Raw genomic sequence first — 19027 nt, 5'->3', positions numbered from 1 at the left:
TATAGATTAGTTACTGTCACGGCTTCAGCTAGGCGCAGGTGAACTGGTGTTCAATTGCCAACTAGGTAAGCTATCTGAGCGAATACTAAGATGATTTCTAAAAGATGGGTTTGGGGAAGGCTCTGTTTATATAGCCCTTTTTCTCTAGCGCCGTTGCCAGGTGATTGCCACGTGTATGTGTTATTCATACACGGGGTAATTGTGGGGTTGTTTGCCGTTGCCTAGGCAATTGTTGTTTACCGATCGCCTCGGCCTGTGGCGATTATGCTGTCGAGAAGGTTGGACATAAGCCTGTTCTACGCCATCACAGTTACTGATTGTTGATATAGAGTGCAATAACAAGGATGTGATTCAAGATTTTTATCATTTTGGTGTTTTTATCATTTTGGTGTGGTGCACCCACACCTTGTGTGGGTTGCGCAGCGGCACGATTACAACCTTAATAACAACTATAGAGAAACACGGGCTTTTGTGGTGGTGTTTTGAGGAGCGCAACGATACCCACCATGGATACATTTTCAACCGTTGGCTTTCAACTTTGGTTTGAAGATTTCAAAAAATACAAATGAAGGACTTACGATTGAGGAGGGACCGGAATTATACTATTCATAACACTTAGGTATTATCCAATAAAGCCACATTGAGAAGAGAAAGATAAGACCCATCGAGAATGATGCCAAGAAACCCATCCATTCATGAGCTCCTAGCAAAACGATAAATTGCGTTTAGAGAAACGGATAATGTACTCCGTACAATAAATACAATTAACATATGTACAAAAGAAATGGATGATTAAGTCCATGAAATGGAGATAAGGAAAAATAAATGTAATCTGTGTGACTGGTTCCAACGCCCGCACAGTTTATTAGACATAAACAACCACAAAGAAATATATCATATCTGAACGGGTTCCTCCAGGGGTATCTCCTCAACGGAGTCCTCCAACCCCTCTGCCCACACACTGCTTTCACTCCAATCCTGATCCTCCGTATCATCAGGCAAAAAACATTTCTCCAACTCGGCCCTCTCCTTCCAGTGCTTGACGATGTAATCAGTGTGCTGAAAATCCTCAAATTTATGCCCCTTCAGCTGCGGCCCCTTCTTCAAGGCATTGCTGCTAGCATCACTCGCTGCATCAGCCATCCAGCTCTTGCTCTTCAACAATTCAATAGCTTCGGTAAATGGAATGAAGCGGGCTGGTCCGAACTTTCTGGCTTTGACCTTGTGTCGTAGGAGACGTGAAAGCTTTGCAATATGGTCTATCTCCATCTCGAAACTCTCTCGTGTGTGATTTGGTGGAAGTGGAATATGGAGGCAGCTTCTGGATCTAGAAACGATCAAGCTAATCTCGTCGCAGAGGTCGCGATTAACTGCTGATGCGCGTTTGAGTCCTGTAAATATCGCCCACCGGACACCCTTGAAATTGCCCATCCGCGCAAATGAACGCGTAATGAATTTTATCGCAACGGGGTCGAAGGGGGCAAAAGCCGCATATTTGGATTTGTTGATTGTCCGGAACATATCTAGTACTGCGGCATTGTTGCCGATATCGAGGAGTCGGGCAGCGACAGTGGACGCAGCATGATGCTTAACAGGCATAAATTTCTGTTGTCGGATGTTGTAAAAATTGAAAACCGCCATCTTCACCGCTTCAATCTCATCCATTTCACTCGTTTGCATTATTGTCTGGAAGAATTGTGACGGAACTGGTTTTTCCGGTGCCTTGAAAGCATCAAATTTCTCCAATATAGCCTTCGCATCCCGAGTATCGCCATGGAGTAAAATGCTAGCAGTGACTGCCAAATCTAAGTGAAAATGTTTCATAACCATCCCGGACATGCTGGCGTCTCGAAAGGATGTTAAGGACAGTTCAGGTTTTCCCGCATTTATGAAATACATCATCTGACTATGAAGTGGCATAAACTGCCTGATATGCCTTGAAGTTTCCGGCAGGGACATCGCTCGTCGCCACATAGCTTCAGTTTCTTGAGAAATTGGTTTATTCCCCACGTCATTGATGGGAAAAGAAATTGTATCATATCCCAGCACTTGGCGTGAAGCGGCAACGTAACCGAACTTCTGCTCGGAAGCACGGAACATTCGCCATAACCCGGCCGGGCTGTATCTGGCAGACATCCGAGCTTCCTGAAGGAGTTCCATGAAATATGGTCGCTCGAGCTGGAGTTGCCAGCCTTTTTCCTTCACGATCTGCAAAAGCTCTTCTACCATTTCCACAGTTCCCTTCTGAATAAATGCCTTCAGTGTTTGATCGAAAAGTAGCTTATCAAGCACTAACCCATAGTTATCAATTGCATCGAAAACGAAATTGCGAATCATATGACCGGGATTTGCGATCCAGAATTCAAGGAAAACACGATGAAAAATCTGCGAGAATCTGAATTGATCCTTGGTGGAAAGTTCAAGCTCATACATATGCGCCAAAGTGTCTTTTACTCCATCCCAATCACATTTCACAGCTTTCCCGTAAGCAACAAGGCCCAACGTCCGTGTCTTGAAGGGGATATTATAGGTGTCTCTCATGGTCTTGACAAGCAAATCAGCCTTCCCATCCATTCCGAATTCGACGTACGCCATTAGCAAAGGATCAAAGAGCTTTTCGGTTGGAGGAATTTTACAAGCGGTCAAGGTGTCCAGCAACTTCCGGAATTGCGATTCCAGGAGGACGATACTTCGAGTCCTGCTCCAGAGTCCACCCAGATATATGCCGCAGACACCACAGTCCACATCATTTCTTAAGTACTTGAATAACACGCCCTTGGCCTCAGACAGTCGGTAGGAACTTATAAGAGACTTGAGTACCACCCTCAGTAGAACCGGATTAAGTTCGAACTCTTTTGCGTATTTCAAGTATAGTGTGGATAATGTTTCGAACCTTCCATTTTTCCAAAAAGCTAGCATCATTATCTCCCACAGTGCTGGAGTTACCTTGTGGTTTGTCTCAAACCAGTAGAAGAGCTTTTGTGCAAGGTTGAGCCTGTTCCGATGCAAACTTGTGTACAGAAGATGGGTAGCGATGTCATTCCTGGCTTCCTCATCTGCTTCGATACCTCTATTCACGTCACGTAGGAACCTCAATATAGCTTCGTCCAGCATGTGGTGATCCAGAAGCCTTTGAACGGAGAGTGCAGGGTCACTTGCTGGGAGGTTTTGATACTTCTCTCGAAAAGCTGGAGAGACAGCTATGGTATAGGATGGGTCTGAACAGAACTCCTTATCACCCCTCAATTTTGGTTTGTATTTATTCAAGAGGAATAATGGTTGGGGAGGTTCTTGAGTAATGGCCTGAGGTGCCCCGGTTTCCAACAGATGAAGTGAGGGATTCAAGATATTGCGTGAAGGTTGACCGGGAGCGTCGGGAGATCCGTTGGGAATGCCAAATTCGCCTTCCCTCCCTCTCACTACCTGGGGCTCCATAGCATACATATTTGCGCGATCAATCTTCACATCCTCGTGGCCGGCTGTTTGTTGTTTGCGCCGCTCGCTACGTTTCTTAAAAGAAGCTATCCCAAGGAACTCTCCTGCTTCCGCAGCCTCCATCATATGAGCCACCGTCGCAGCCCCTGCCCCCACAGTGTAATTTGGGCATGATGTTTGGAGACTTCGCTTGGTTTCAACGATGCGTTCAACAACCTGGACTCTGCGGTGGATGTCATAGGCGATAGTTCCAACAGTACAGAGACCTCCAATGGCACCAATGGTTGACCCAGCCAATGCCAATTGCCGGAGAACACGTAGTGCATTCCGCGACGGGACCGCAGTTCGAGCGGGTTGGCGGGGAAACATTGTGAGCAAGGCGTGGGTAATAGGGGGTCATGAACTAGCTCGGGAGATGGCCCCTCAAGTGAAATCCATAGAAGGGATTCTGGGCCGGACACGAAGACGGGAGATTGTATTCTGTAGAGGAGATTGCATCCGGAAACTCCTGAAGTAAAAGGTGTGCTGACATGGATGAAAGGAGGCCGGCGTGTTGTCAAGTTGTTGGTTACCGTTGATTTTTTTTTTTTCGAGTGGTACGATGAATTAGTCTGAAGTTGGATGTTTCTTGGCATATTCACGTGAACGTGTAAAATTATGTTCTGCAAAAAGACAACTAGTAATAAATATCTCACATGACATCATTTTTTCGATTCCTTCCACCCCATCCCTTGGATGCTTCCAAAATCGTCTTAGACATAATAGAAGAAATCTTTATATAGAGATGACGGCCTCCATGAGGTGTGTACATGTATGTACAATGTATAACGTGATGACCTACAATAGAAATAGAAGAAGGGAGTGTTAAGTACAGAAGTATTGTTTTACATGATAGCAAAATGCTGCAAACAGAAAACGAAACCTGGGACCCAAAAATGTCTTGAAAATTGGTTCACATGGAGGTTTAGATGAGAAAATGGTAGGTGTCAACCAAATGTTCTAAACTGAGGACTAGACCTGCGATGTATCGAAAGTCTTTTATCTTGGCCCATCTGTTCTCCGACGTGAAACATAAATACCCTGTACTGATTTTCTTCAACTGTTTCGGAACCGTTGTAGTGCGTGTCGGTCTCGTCGTCCATATATACTTTTTTTAAGAAAAAAAATAGGTAAGAAACGTCAATAAACAGACATTGGAATAGGAGAAAGGGGTTAGATATGTGGCATAGCATACCATGAGGTTTAATGAAATACGACCCGACGAGAGCTAAAAGCATGGTCGCAGAGAGGCATACAAACACTGCCTGCGGAAGATTATCGATAGTCGAACTATATATCTGATTGAAAACCGTCGGCGCCACCACACGAGCAAGCGCATGGAGCAAACCAATCGCTCCGAGAAGCTGGCCGGTGCGATTGGCCGGAATGTGCTTTGTCAATGAAGACGTGAGTGTTGGGGAAGCCATTGCGCCCATAGCTGCAGTTGCGCCTGAGAAAACCAGGAGCTCACCATTCCACGCGACGCAATACCCAACGCATCCAAGCAAGTCGAAGAGTGTGGAGAGTCGAATCAGGACTATGTCCAGCATATCAGAGCCTGTATTGAGCTGCTTCCGTTGGCCCTGTGGGCCACGGACAAAGCGAGTTATTGTCGGGAGAATCACTAGCAGCATGACAACCCTGACAGAGCTGACTATAGACACGAAGATGCTTGACTCGAAGTTTCCCCAATTGAACATGTACTCAGAGTATATCACGATGATCGACATAGTTCCCATTCCGACACCGAAGATCGCAGCGTCAATGGATGCAAGAAGAATCAGGTTCACCTGTAGATCTCGCAGGGCGTTCCTAGAGCGTGACTTCGCGGAACTGGGAAATAGGATGGAGAGGGGCCTTAGAAGATTCAATGGGTTAAAATCCGCCAACAACCAGTGAGAAACCTTATGAAAATTGAAGAATCGTATCCCGAGGTGCTCGCGATTGTGGTGCTGGCGGTCCTCAGACAGTGACTCTGGTACGACAAATAGCATGAAAAGCATGAAAAACAGCAGACAGCATATGACTTCATAAAACACAACGAGAATATTCCCCGTCCATTTGATGAGGTACCCCGCAATCAGAGGTCCCAGAGCGATACCAGTAAATAGAACACCATGGAAATATCCAAATGCGACGTTCCTGCTGTGTGTGGTAACGCAGTCTGCCGCATATGATTGCGTTAGGGCTACGGCGGTTGTGATGGACCCAAACATTCCATCAAACACTGCTGCGAGAAGAAGAAAATTCACCGAGAGCCGGCCATCCTGGGATGCCACCACCAGCAGGACAATTTGAGCAAGCAAGGTTCCAAAAGCCGACAGGGCAATGATTCTGTTTCTTCCATAAGCGTCTGTTAGGATTCCAAGCCTTGGGCTTGCTATAGCTGCGAGAATGCCAATAATTAAGTTCAATTTCAGTTGAAATTTTGATACGAGGGCCTGGATTTCGGGGAGTCGACATTGGGGGTTATTATCTCCAAAAACAACTGGAAGATACGTAAATGTAGGATCCTGTACGGCTCTATCGGAGAGATACTCGCGACAAATAAGGATCAAGGAGAGATTTATCTGCGGAACGACGATACCTCCGAAGGCAATTGTGAAGGTAAGAAGGGGTGGCAGGACCCAGAATATCTATTTGCCGATCTCCCAGGTGAACGGTTAGTTAAGCATTTGTTAAACAGATGGAGCGACAAAAAAATAATGGAATAAATAAAACAATATATATATATATATATATATGTGTGTGTGTAGAGCGAGTCCTCACAGACGGTCGTTTCCACCATGGCTTCCAATCGTTTTCCTTCCACGGCGTATGTTGAGTTTCACCTCCATCGTCCCAAGTACCGTCCTCTCCTAGCAATGTTGTGAGATCACTGCTCTCCAACAACGTGGTGTTCTCTGTCGGTATTGCGGAATTCCCCACCTCTGAGTTGGATCCTGAGCGCTGCCGGCTTGGAGGAGTAGTATTAGCAGTTACCCTTCGGATGTTTTCTTCTCCCTTAGCTGTCAGAACATTCTTCACCTCCATTTTGACGGAGGATAGGGAATGTAATAGTTGTAGTGGAACCGAACCGGTCACTTTACATTAAGTTCAAACAAATGTCGAGCAAGTGTTTACGATTGGCTAAACCAACCTAGAAAAGATTAATAACTAACTCATAGAGTATCAATGACATCTGAGAGGAAGCGATACTGGCATGTCATGCATGTCATAGGGCTTATCAATCACTAACCTGTAGGATCCCAACGAGCTATTGGTGTTGATTCTAATAATTCTCCGCTAAAATATGAAACTCCTTGCGACGCCCAACGTCATTCTATATTTCAAGGCTATTATCATTAACTACCCAGCGTGCTAAGTCTGAACTGTTTAACTTCGAGTTTGTAGTTATTTAACTGGATGAGATGAGAAAAGAGGTTTTCGGATACGCTGTTGGCCCAAACCGAACCATCGAAACCAGCCGAGGCATGAAGATGCATAAAATTATCAAGAGACCGTCACGTAGTTATTTAACGACCAACTGACGTAGTTTAGATGGATTTAAATTTTTGACCGCTCATTAAACCGGCTACCAGACATAACCAGGAGACTGGGCTATTTTCTCTAACGTACGGAGTAAATATGAACCAAGGTCAAGGAGGAGGGGTGCTTACATTTCAATACGCTGTTAAAATGTCAAGATTTTGCGGGTCCATATCTGTTCAAAATTGTTAGTCGAAATTGTGCATCAACTTGATCTATCTAGTCCAAGTCTTGAGCAGGCACAGAGCAGGAAAATCATAACTCTTCAGAACATCACCTCTGCTTGAATATTTCGAATGCAAGACCCCATATGCTTCACATCATTATAAGGGATAAAGGGCTGGGTTCATTTCCAAGAGTTAGAATTGCAACAAAAACTTGTCCTTCCGGAAGCGTGTAGGCAATTAGCTGGGCTAAATGTGTCGGTGGTTAGAGGAAGAAAGGGCTGACACACGTAGTCAACATATGCAAAGTGAAAAGAAGAAAGTCTTCGTTTGAACATAAATTTATGCAAACCGCAGTATTTTGTTAATGTATATTCATTTCAAAAACAAAATCTAATACGAGAAACTCGCACATCCAGCAAAACAATTCCATCTAAATGTTTCTATACCTCATGCGACTGCCTTTTGATTTCAAACCCGAGAAAGCTTTAAGAAACAGAGATTCATTCGCCTTGTCCTATCGAACGAGAGTGGCAAGTTCAGGCCCCGCGAAAAACTTCTTCTGTTCCAGACACCTTTCGCTCGTACAGCCCTGACATCGCAGCGTCATTTGGCGTGAGCAATTTTCCCCGCTGCGCAAATGAGCCGCTGCAATGTCGGCAAGTCCATTTATGAAAACAGGGCTCCCGTTCAAACTTTCGACCCGTTTGACGCCTTGACTGTTCGCTTCATGAATGACTTCTTGGTCAAGCTCGTAGAGCGTCTCGATGTGGTCACTAGTGAATGCGATCGGGACGAGGAGGAGGTCCGTTTGGCCCTTTTTAACGTAGTTTTGGACTGTGTCGCTGGTCTGAGCTCCTAGCCAGGCTGAGGGTCCGACTTGTGATTGCCAGCAGAGGCGATAAGGGTTTGAGAATTTTAGTCTCTGCATGACTGCGTAGACTGTCGCAGCGACTTCGGCTGCATATGGATCACCTTAATCTCTATGTTAACATATTACTGGCTCCTGAGGTAGTGGCGTTAGTTTTAAGTGGAGCCATACCTCGATTAACGACGCTCATAGGCAAGCTATGAGCAGAGAAGAGGAGAACAACCTCGTTTCTCCGCTCTTCAGGATACGTCGCAAGTTTTTCTTCAATATTTTGAGCAAATGCCTCTATTAGGCCTGAATGCACTGGCCATCGATCAATGACACTCCATTGAATAGTTCCCTCGGGCTCCTGGCCTGCATTCGCACGTTTGCCCTCGAGTCGATTTCGCCACTTCCACAGCTCATTCAGTGAGCTGCCTGTCGTCGAACAGGAATATTGGGGGTATTGAGTAAATGCAACAGCACGCCTTCCCTTGCCTCTACCGAATCCGTCGTTTAGCAGCCGCTCGTACATCTCCTCTGTTAACGGGGCAGCGTATCGGAACGCAACGTAGGGTTTATGTGGCGCAGTTTCTGGAGAAATCTTGTCCAGGATTTTGCACATCTCTTTGCACTGGTACTCAGACCACTTTCTAATTGGTGAACCTCCTCCGATGGCTGCGTATTGCTTTTCAATTTTGGGAGTTCGACGACGCGAGATGAGGGGCCCGAGATATGATTGGAGTCGCCCTAGAGGTATTAGATCGGCATCTGCCTGAACGAGGAGTGAATAATTAGTAGGGCTTTAGTAAACCATAAGCTAGTTGTTCGTACAAATAATCTGCTCAAATAATCTCCAACATCTTTTGTTGTTGAAGGGCCTCCCATATTCAGAAACACCATCGCAGTGGGACCTTGAGAGCCCATCGAATCCTGTGTAACAGGGGCTACAGTTGTTGCCATCCCACATCGCTGATGTTCACCGTAGCTTGCGAGTGATTTTGACACTGTCTGCCTCCAACTATGTCCGCTCAATGCTTGCTTGGGGAGGGCCGTGAGGGACTTTCGCAGCGACATCTCGCGGGCGCCACTGAACGGCAGTGGGCGCAGTAACTTCAGAATAGGAGGGGTGAGTTGAATCTGGTAACTGAGCAGCAGCAGCAAGCTAAATTCTCAAATAAGAGTTATGATGCGGGACTGTGTCAATGGTAGTTCGTCATTATTCGGAGTAGTTGGGCTGACGTCTAATATTTGATTATTACGACATTCCAAGGCTTGGCCAAGTCTTCGTCTGCTCTGACCAATCAGAAGCTGCGTAGAGTAATATATCACGTGATCTGACGTTTCTCCGCTTTTTTGGCGTTCCGGGAAACCGCGTTCCTTTGCGGCTATTTCGCTTCTAATGACAATGAATTTAGCCGCGCTTGATATCAGGCAGAAGCCAGCAGCCGCAGGGGTAACTTATATGTATATCAGGGCACTTGAACACAGATCACTCCGCTTATCCTTACGTGATTCTGTAATATGCTCTCTAACAATTATTGCGAAAACTCGGCCCTTGATTCTAATAAAACTTAGTAATGGCTGACGAGGGGGCACCTTGGCAGCAGGATGATGGTTTCGAGGAGGAGGAAGATATTGATGAAACGGTAATTATATTTTGATAATTCTCATGGAGCGCGAACTCAATTGACGTTTGTTAATACTAAGTAAATCGTTCAAGGTTTATAAAACTGTCAAAGATGCTGTCCTTTTCGCCATTGAGATTAGCGAGTCCATGTTAACCCCGCCACCCGATGGTGACTCCAAGAGAGCTGATAAAGAATCGCCCGCCACTGCTGCCCTTAAGTGCGCATATCATATGATGCAACAGCGCATAATATCAAACCCCAAGGACATGATTGGGATCCTGCTCTACGGTACTGAGAAATCCAAGTTCTACGATGAGGAAGAGAGTGGGCGGGGAAACTTGTCATACCCCCGCTGCTATCTCTTTACAGACCTTGATGTACCAGCCGCAGAGGATGTGAAGAAACTCAGGGCATTAGTACATGATGAGGAAGAAGCAGATCAGATATTGGTACCTTCAAAGGAACGGGTGTCAATGTCCAATGTTTTATTCTGCGCGAACCAGATATTTAGCTCCAAAGCTCCCAATTTCTCCTCCAGACGGTTATTTATCGTAACGGACAACGATGATCCACACTCTAAAGATAGGGGTCTGAGGTCCGCTGCCACGGTTCGAGCGAAAGATTTATACGATCTTGGTGTTATCATCGAACTATTCCCAATATCCAGACCCAATCAGCAATTTGACAGATCGAAATTCTTTGACGTATGTTATAATACATTCATCATGACCTACGTGGTTTGGGCTAACACTGGCATCAGGATATTATATACAAAGCCTCTCCGACAGATCCAGAAGCCCCTGCCTTTTCTACTCAAACAAAGTCCTCAACCTCCGGTGGTGATGGTATCTCACTCTTGAAGTCACTACTGTCTTCGATAAACTCCAAGTCGGTGCCTCGTAGAACGCTATTTTCCAATGTACCGTTGGAAATAGGACCAGATTTCAAAATCTCAGTGACAGGTTATTTAATATTCAAACGTCAAGAACCTGCACGGAGTTGTTACGTGTGGCTGGGAGGAGAGGAGCCCCAAATCTGCAAAGGAATCACTACACAGATGGCTGACGACTCTGCACGTGAAGTAGAAAAGTGGGAGATTCGGAAAGCATATAAATTTGGTGGGGAGCAGATCTCGTTCACTCTAGATGAACAGGCTTCGTTGCGAAATTTTGGGGACCCTACTATCCGAATAATCGGATTCAAGCCAATTTCATCACTCCCAATATGGGCCTCTATGAAACACCCAACGTTCATATATCCGTCCGAGGAAGGATATGTTGGTTCCACCCGTGTCTTCTCCGCCCTCTATCAAACACTTTTGAAGAAGCGGAAACTAGCACTTGTGTGGTTCGTGCCGCGTAAAAACGCCGCACCAGTTATGGCTGCCATGATTCCTGGAAAGACCAAGCTGAACGAGGATGGAGAGCAAATGATTCCGCAGGGCATGTGGATCTTGCCGCTACCTTTCGCGGACGATATCCGACAATATCCAGAAACAAATCTCATCATCGCTCCGGATGAATTGGTTGATAAAATGCGAACTGTCGTCCAATTACTGCAGCTACCCAAGGCGCAGTATGACCCTCAAAAATACCCAAATCCTTGTAAGTGCGCAAACGACAACGTCAGCCATCTTTTAAAAACCGCAGTGATTTTAAGAGCTAATTGTTTCTCGCTATTAAGCATTGCAATGGCACTACCGCATCTTACAAGCACTGGCCCTTGATGAAGATCTCCCTGAAAAACCTGAAGACAAAACGATACCCAAATATCGTCAAATCGATAAGGTTCGATTCCTCGTAAGATGTTTCGCTTTAAAACATTTTACCTTTTTAACCCAACTTTCATTTCCTTGTTTTAGCGCGCCGGTGAGCATGTGATAGCCTGGGGGGAGGAATTAGAATCCCAATATCTAAAAATGGAAACGGAACAACCCTTCATCTCAACGCTCGTCAAGCGACCCGCAAGCAGGTCTCAGGAACAAACCAAGGAAGAACCACGTCCAGCCAAAAAAGCGAAGACTGATGCTGATGCTGTTGGCGCCGGCGACGAAGTGAGAATACAGTACGAAAAAGGGGCCTTGAATAAAGTTAGTTTGGTCAGGTTCTTTTCCTGTGTTATGTTCTCTTTGTACACCCCTTAACCTATCGGGCATTGCACGCGGTGAGTGCCGACAGACTATACGCAAGCTAACTGATACCGTGTCATGGAAAAATAAAACAGTTAACCGTTACTTTCCTGAAAGAATTCCTACAATCTCAAAATTTGTCTACGACGGGTAAGAAGGCAGATTTGATTGAAAGGGTTGAAGAACTTTTTGAACAGAAATGAAATTAATAATGGGTCATTTTTGTTTGTTATATTGGTATATCCTCGCGCTTGAATATGCTAACGTTCATTTTGCTTAAACGGTTCTTTTGGGTTTCAAAATACCCGGGTTTATATTTTCCGTCTAGTGATTGACCAAGCCCCTTCGACTTTGTTGTGCGGAACCTTTCCTTGGAAAATGAGTGAAATTAGGAGTTATATCTTGTTGTGATTCATCGCTGCACTACTGATTGGTACCTTATCAGTACCCATTGGTGCCTTTCGGAAAAGTAAAGGGATAGCCCGGCTACCAACCATGGTACATACAAATGATCCTTTCGTTGGGTCGATGCTCCAGTGTTGAAGCCAAACCACTCATGGTTGATCAGTCGCAGCCTGGCTTAGGCTGTTAAAGGAAAGCTTCATATTCCCTCCAAAATGAATACTAAACACGTGGTCATCCTATCTAGAATTCTGGCCATTTTGTCTAATCGATCCATGGATACAAAAAGCAATCTCTGTGGAGCTCAATTGACGGTCCAATGAATCGCATCCGAGTTCTGATTTCTGTATTCCCAAATTATTCCAGGAAAATTCTCCTTTGTGTCCACGTCCCCCCAAAACAACCGATAACTAATAGCTAATTATCAATGACAAGTTAACAGTGAGCAGGCAATTGTTTTACGAGGCAGACGTCTTGTTTACCTTTGTCTCCCGTGCATTCTACAGTGAGGATAAAATCGAAGCAGTTTTATCCCTGCGTTGCCGATATCACCGAGATAACCGGGCGAGGAAGGGAGATCGTATAATAGAACACTCCCTTGGTTTGACAATCAAAATTTTAACCCTTGTTGCTATTTGGGCTCCAACAACAGCTGAATGCACGCTGTCGCATCCTTCTCGTTTACCCTAACTCGCTTCCGCAACCTTCGAGCTTTTATAATCGCAACATGTTCTGGGCTCTCGCGTTCTCAATCTTCCTCGAACTTATGTTGTCGAGTTCGTAGAACAAGGTCTAATTTGACATGGGAATCCTCCAGTTTGGCGGGTGGATCGAAGTGGATTCTATTCCAGTAGCGGCTGCGCCCATCTCACGTATACGGGCATGCGGGATCATATACATCCATCAGGACTCTTGGGAAGAAGTTCTAAAGTCATTTGTAATTATAAAAACCTACCGTCAATCCTGGTTCGCTTTGATTTTACCCCAGGTCCATACCAGGAGTGAAATTCAACCATCCTGAAGAATTCAAATACCGCAAAGCGACTCTTCAATGTCGCCCTATGGGCGCTCTGGCTTTATGCCTAACCCTCCCCACCCTCGCTGCTTTTCCAACGTCCAAACACTTCGACCTGACCAAACCCTCTTACGACCTCTTCCGCGGCCAAAACTTGCACGAACACTGCGTTCAACAAAACTTTGCCTTCGACAATATCAACAGACGCTTGTTCGTTGCGCAGCTGCGCGACGGCAGTGGGGACGCAGGTCACCTCTGCATTACACAGCTCGATATCTCCGGAAAGTATATCGGCCACATGCACCTGAATAAGTTCAACCATAACATCTCCTTCAGTGCACAGAAGGTAAATTTTGACACCTATCTGTGAACTAAAGTCAAGACCAATAGCAATGGGTACGGCAAGAAGCTTGCACGCTTTAAGTGGAAGAAAAGGGCCACGTTATCCAACACTTCATCAACATTGAGAAAATTCACACCTGTCAAGGGCGCGACGGAGCATATTGCCTCCATTGACCCGGTACAGAATAGGTTGATCGTCCGCTACAACAAAAGCTGCAAGAATATCGCCGTCTTCGACTTGAAGGCCACCACCAGGGGTGATTTCTCTAAACCCTTAACCAACTTCAAGCAACCCTCGTTGGACAAGTTCAAATCCAAGGTGTTCCAGGGGTATGCAGCGTATGGGTCCTATCTGTATATTATGACTGTCACATCTTATGATGAAAGTGGTGGGAAGGTGAATTCCGAAGTTGCTTGCATTGATATGAATCCAGGAAAGATGGTAAGGGTCCTACACTGACGAAGGCCGGCAGAGCCTTTGTATAGAGAGCCAGAGGGGATGGCGATTTATAAAACAAAAGTTGGTCAGGTGGGGCTGTTCTTGGGCTTCGCGACGGGCAGAAGTGGCGATCGGAGATCGAGTCTATTCTATAAAAATGCATTGGTTTAAAAGGATGGGTATTTCAATATTTGTTGAGTTTTACGTGTATCTTCTACAGACTGCCTTATTTTTTTTACAGGTTGACAGAACAACAAGTTAATAATTAGAAGTGTGGTTATATATTAGAAAGTGCTCATTATCGCGCATATGCATACAGGGTTTCTTTTTTTTCTTATTTATTCTTTTTTTAAATGAAAAATGAAAAAAGTACTAGCTCGTCGGCGGCTTCAGGGGCTTGTTAATTTAGATTGCAGCTCCTGTGACTTGGTGGCTGCTTAAGGTGCCAAATATGAGATATGAGGACATCCGCTAAAGCCCCCACCCCGAAAAGTCGGCAGTCCACATTCTCGGCGCTCCGGGCGTTGAAAAAGAGTGAGAGAGAAGAAAGGGAAAAGGAAGAATTGTAAAGAGAAAAGTTTACCTGTATCTACGAACATATCTGGTCTCTGGCCCGCGGACCTGGAAGAAGGAAAGTAGGAGCCAAGATGGAACAAACACACGAATACTCAGTCGCATTCAGATGATGTAGATAACGAGCCGGAGGGGCAACGTCACGAAGAATTAAATATCTCACAATAATCTTACATTAATAAGTTCAAACGGTTGGTATTGGAAGCATACATACATCCATCCATCCCATCATAACTAGGTAAAAAGACAGGTAATTAGACTTAAAATTAAAGCAGCCCCAGGCATCAAAAAAGGCCAAATTTTGTATCCTTCTTTTATCCCTTTTATACAAATCGGCTAAAGCAAATAATGTGCAGAAATACCGTATAAGTAAATACGGTGAAACAAAATCCAAACCGAAGCATTTGTTCTTGGTGGAATAAATCACGTAAGTTGTAGGTGAACCGTCTGTTACTCGCGATATGGCGGTGGCGGAGTGGGCGCATGCTGATGCTGCTGTTGATAATACGAGTGGCGATGCTGTGGCAGAGGGGGTGGTTGTGGTTGGTGAAGCTGATTTTGATGCTGGTGTTGGTGCTGGTGCTGGTATTGTGAGCCCGGAGGGGGTGGAAGTGGAAGGGGCGGAAGAGGAGGCGGCAGATGCCCGTACGTTGCTGGGTGATAAACCGGGGGTAACGTCATATGCCCGACAGGTCCATGCATGTACTGGGGTGGATGTGGCGGCGGCGCATGAGTTGGCGGGTGAAAGGGAGAGGGCAGAGGTGGGTGAAGAGGATAAGAGCCTGGATGATATACCATGGCATGTGGCGCGGGGAGGTGCGGTGGTGCGGACGAGAATGGGTCAGGGAGTTCGTGTAGGTGTGGGATGGAAGGGTATCGACTGGAGGCTGGGAGAAGGCGGCGGGGTATGCTAGGTGGTCCTCGTTGGGGGGAAGGAGGGGGTGGTTGGTGGTGAGATGGCGGTGGGAGAAATGACCGTGGGTCTGTTGGGGGTATCATTTGACCAAGAACTGGCTGGGGGAGAATTGTTCGATGGAATCCCCGAGGTTGTTCGATTGGAAGTTGTTGTTCGTATGGGTGTGGAAGATGGGGTGGGTGATGTGGTAGTGCTGGAAGCTGCTGCGTGATGCTGGGAAGGCTGCGGAAGGGTGCGAGTTGCAACCCTTGAGGGGGCCCATGCATGGTAGGCTGTTCTACCAGCTTTTGGCCAATGTCGCCCACCGCGATGTCGGCTAATGCACTCAATGCGGTAGGTGGTTCGTTGGGGATTGTCGCCACCGGCTTGCCTTCATCCCCGCGACGCTCTTCCTGCTGGCAAAGCTCAGTTAATGCCTCCGTAAGCTGTAAAATTTTGTCGCTGGCGGGAACTGGTGCTCGGGATTCCTGATCTATCTCTTTTATTTGAGGAGATATGTCTGTCTCAATTTTCGCGCGCTGTATGAAGTCATCCCAACCATATGCAGCTCGTTCGTAGAGAGCAGCACCTTTTGGATCCCTGACGAAAGAACTGTTGAATCCACGGACAAAAAGTCGACGGGGTGGCATTTCGGGCTCCGGGCCCGATTCATCAGCCTGGAGTTCCTTCGTCAGTATTTCGGATTGCTAAACTTAAAAACCTTGCTGCCAAATTTCTTACGCTCACCTCGGTGTGGTCGTCATCCTCTGCTTGACGACACTGTTCCACAAAGGCCATATAGCTCCCTTGAGCCGCAAGGAGATGTTCCTCTCTAATATGTCGAGACTTATCCTGTTGAAAAGTTAGACGTTACATTGTCCTGCAAAAAGAGAGGGGATACTGGGCCAGATATCTTACATGGAAACTCGCATTTACCCGTTCTTTATTCGCCTCGAACAGGGCATCCGCGGTTTTTGTTCGCCAATTATATTCATTTTCAATGACCTCCAATCTCTTCTGTAGCATGGCTTTAAGGTCATTCATGACTTGATCATATTCCGGCACAGCCATATGCGCTTTAGCATCCTTTAAAAGTTTAGCCTCTGAGCGATTAGCGATTACGGTGAGCGCTGTTCGCTGAGCAGATGCAACTCGACGGAACACCCTATCAAGTTCCTTTTGTCTCTCGCGGAGCTGCTTGATTACTGGGCTAGGCGACAACGACATGTCGCGATCGATTGCCTGAAGACGTCCGCCACGACCTCCTCTTCCAGAACCTCGACCACGGCCACCCCTTCCACGACCTCGGGTCCAGCCTCCTCGACCCCTTACCCTTCCTCTGAATCCACCGCGCCCACGACTTCTGCCCGCGCCGCTGGGAAGGTTGGTAGCAGGCAGCTCTGGGGTTTCAGATGGGGTCGGCGCCCGGGAGGCGGATGCCTCTGTTGGTGTGGTTTCATGTGCAGCTTGAAAGGATTCAACCACCATTGTCTGAGAGGGGAAGTCGGCATCGAGAATACTAAGATTCGGATCCTGTCTCGTAGGCTCAGCCTCAGAGTGGATGGGGCGTCCATCACTATCACTATCACCATGATTACTATTGCCACGGTTGCCATTTCCACCCAATGGCGGAGAATCTGTTCCAGAGCTAGGGTCCAGCTTTTCCACCTTCAACTTCTTCGTGCTTGGATTTGGGTTTTGCGTCTCTTCAATTGTAGCGCCAATGCCAGCGGAATTTCTTTTCCTCGTAGCTACAGGACTCAACCTCTTACTCACAAGTCCGCTAGTAGCTGCTAGCGCTATCTCAGGAGTATTATCCCCACTTTCTGCATTCACACCTACAGACTTGTTGAGCTTCGAAACAGTGTCAGGGCAAGTGTCTACTTCCGTCTTATATCCCGAACTCCGACGACGTCGAGAAGGGTCCGCCCATGTTGACTTAAATGAAGATAATTGGGAGTCAGAAGTTGGTTGCTTCGTATTCACACAGGGAAATTTTAGGGAGGCCTCTTTATCGTTGACCTCCGTTTCATAGGAGCCAATATGGATCTCATGAGGCCCATTGAAATTTGTTTGCTGGATCCCCGGTTCATCAGCTTGCTCGGACACACAATCCATATGATGGAATTTGGAAAGAATCCTAGCAGACTGGCGAGTTGGGCGTGGTATATGCAACTCAGCAACACTGCTCTCCGAAGCGATATCTTCTTTTGCCTTCTTCACTCTTTTCGCCCGCGGTGTTTGCGGATCTAAGTGTGTTTGAACAGAGAGGCTGTCGAGATTACTACCATTAAGGGATTTCGAACGGCCCCTAAAGACATGGCCTTTCCCTCTTGTGCGTGACCGTGAGCTACCACGACTTCCACCACGCGAGCGGCCGGTAGATGGAGAAAACGGTGAAGCTAGATGATTAGCGGTTAACAGGAGATATTCACCGGTGCGCTCCTGATAGTAACACTTACTCTGAGAAGAATCAGCACCAGATGCGCTGGCCAGCTCATGCTGTTGGTCCAGCTTGCGCTTAAGGCCTGTCATCATGAAAGGGAAGTGTTCTGGTATGTATATCCGCTATAAAGGGATGAGGTCAGTTCACGTGACCATAATTTTGGACAGTTCCAAGAGATGTTTTGGAAGAGTATGGCGAACTGTATTGGAGGGGAAAGAAGAACACAGAAGAGCAACAGAGCAGTCTCAGGAAAGAGGAGGAAAGAAAAAAAAGAAAACAATTGAAAGGCAAAGGGATTAAGCAACACCGCATCAGAGTATAACCACTCTCAGACAAAGTGCACTGCGTACCCGCGCCGGGAGTACGCCATATAGAACGGAGGCGTAGTAAGTTGTAAGCAGGAGAAGCCAATTGAGACTCTGGAAAAATGACCAAAGAAAACAGAATATACCAGACGACAAGAAATGAGACAATTGGAAATTAAGAACGAAGTAGTTAGTAAGAGACTGGAGGAAAAAGGACAACAGAATAAAGCAAACAGACAAATCAAATGACAACAAGAGAGAATATCACCAAAACCAAACACAACTGCAGAACATGATTTGATGATAGCTCTTTTTCTTTTTGTCAGAGAAAAGAAAGACAAAGAAGACTTGAATTTCCTCACATTCTCATTGGTCCAGGCAAGGGCGATTTTAATTGTGGCAAGTTTATTAATATTTTGAAGAGGCCAGCACTGGAGGCGTCGGAAAGCCCATCAATAAGGGATGTAGTTAACGTGCGCAAGCAAAAACCTGAACAAGGGACAAGTAAAGCTGTGAGACAAGGGGTTTTAAATGAGGTCCAATACAAGGTACGACTTCTGCTAGCAAGTGACAGTGAAAATTCCCGGGATGAGAACGAATAACTAGATCAAAATAAACGCGGGAGAAAGAGGACGAAGACGAAGAAGAGGAAGAAGAAAACTGAAGGAAGGGTAAGAGTAGGAGTTCTCAGGTAGGAGCAGAGATGAGAGTAAAAAAAATGAGATTTGCGACAAATTTAGAATTTTTGAAGCGTATCCGTAACTACTCCGTGAATGGGATGGGGATCAGTGGAATGGGGCTGGGGACTGGGGACTTGGAGACTGGGGACTGGGGT

The 19027-nt window shown here is 46.2% G+C and overlaps 6 protein-coding genes across 6 annotated transcripts; 2 read left to right on the top strand and 4 right to left on the bottom strand.

Moving 5' to 3' along the window:
• Positions 1-894: 894 nt before the first annotated feature.
• PAAG_08772 (pentatricopeptide repeat protein) lies at positions 895-3804 on the bottom strand (the record flags this gene model as incomplete). The annotated part of the gene is made up of 1 exon (XM_015846620.1): positions 895-3804. The coding sequence occupies one exon, from the start codon at positions 3802-3804 to the stop codon at positions 895-897; it is 2910 nt and encodes a 969-aa protein (XP_015701417.1).
• Positions 3805-4421: 617 nt separating this feature from the next.
• Positions 4422-6507, bottom strand: PAAG_08771 (hypothetical protein; the record flags this gene model as incomplete). Its single annotated transcript, XM_015846619.1, has 3 exons — positions 4422-4582; positions 4670-6110; positions 6244-6507. 3 exons carry the CDS (start codon positions 6505-6507, stop codon positions 4422-4424), a joined length of 1866 nt encoding a protein of 621 aa, XP_015701416.1.
• A 1176-nt stretch (positions 6508-7683) lies between these two features.
• Positions 7684-9093, bottom strand: PAAG_08770 (ferrochelatase; the record flags this gene model as incomplete). The annotated part of the gene is made up of 3 exons (XM_015846618.1): positions 7684-8141; positions 8209-8791; positions 8851-9093. 3 exons carry the CDS (start codon positions 9091-9093, stop codon positions 7684-7686), a joined length of 1284 nt encoding a protein of 427 aa, XP_015701415.1.
• Positions 9094-9596: 503 nt separating this feature from the next.
• Positions 9597-11978, top strand: PAAG_08769 (ATP-dependent DNA helicase 2 subunit 1; the record flags this gene model as incomplete). The annotated part of the gene is made up of 6 exons (XM_015846617.1): positions 9597-9665; positions 9740-10351; positions 10408-11251; positions 11331-11434; positions 11509-11736; positions 11871-11978. 6 exons carry the CDS (start codon positions 9597-9599, stop codon positions 11976-11978), a joined length of 1965 nt encoding a protein of 654 aa, XP_015701414.1.
• A 926-nt stretch (positions 11979-12904) lies between these two features.
• PAAG_08768 (hypothetical protein) lies at positions 12905-13994 on the top strand (the record flags this gene model as incomplete). Its single annotated transcript, XM_015846616.1, has 3 exons — positions 12905-12953; positions 13177-13538; positions 13575-13994. 3 exons carry the CDS (start codon positions 12905-12907, stop codon positions 13992-13994), a joined length of 831 nt encoding a protein of 276 aa, XP_015701413.1.
• A 1002-nt stretch (positions 13995-14996) lies between these two features.
• On the bottom strand, positions 14997-17976 carry PAAG_08767 (hypothetical protein; the record flags this gene model as incomplete). The annotated part of the gene is made up of 4 exons (XM_015846615.1): positions 14997-16118; positions 16189-16293; positions 16360-17843; positions 17904-17976. 4 exons carry the CDS (start codon positions 17974-17976, stop codon positions 14997-14999), a joined length of 2784 nt encoding a protein of 927 aa, XP_015701412.1.
• Between the last annotated feature and the right edge of the window lie 1051 nt (positions 17977-19027).

This window comes from Paracoccidioides lutzii (genome assembly GCF_000150705.2).
Source record: "Paracoccidioides lutzii Pb01 unplaced genomic scaffold supercont2.46, whole genome shotgun sequence".
Lineage (NCBI taxonomy): Eukaryota > Fungi > Ascomycota > Eurotiomycetes > Onygenales > Ajellomycetaceae > Paracoccidioides > Paracoccidioides lutzii.
This window is presented reverse-complemented; position numbering and strand designations above follow the sequence as displayed.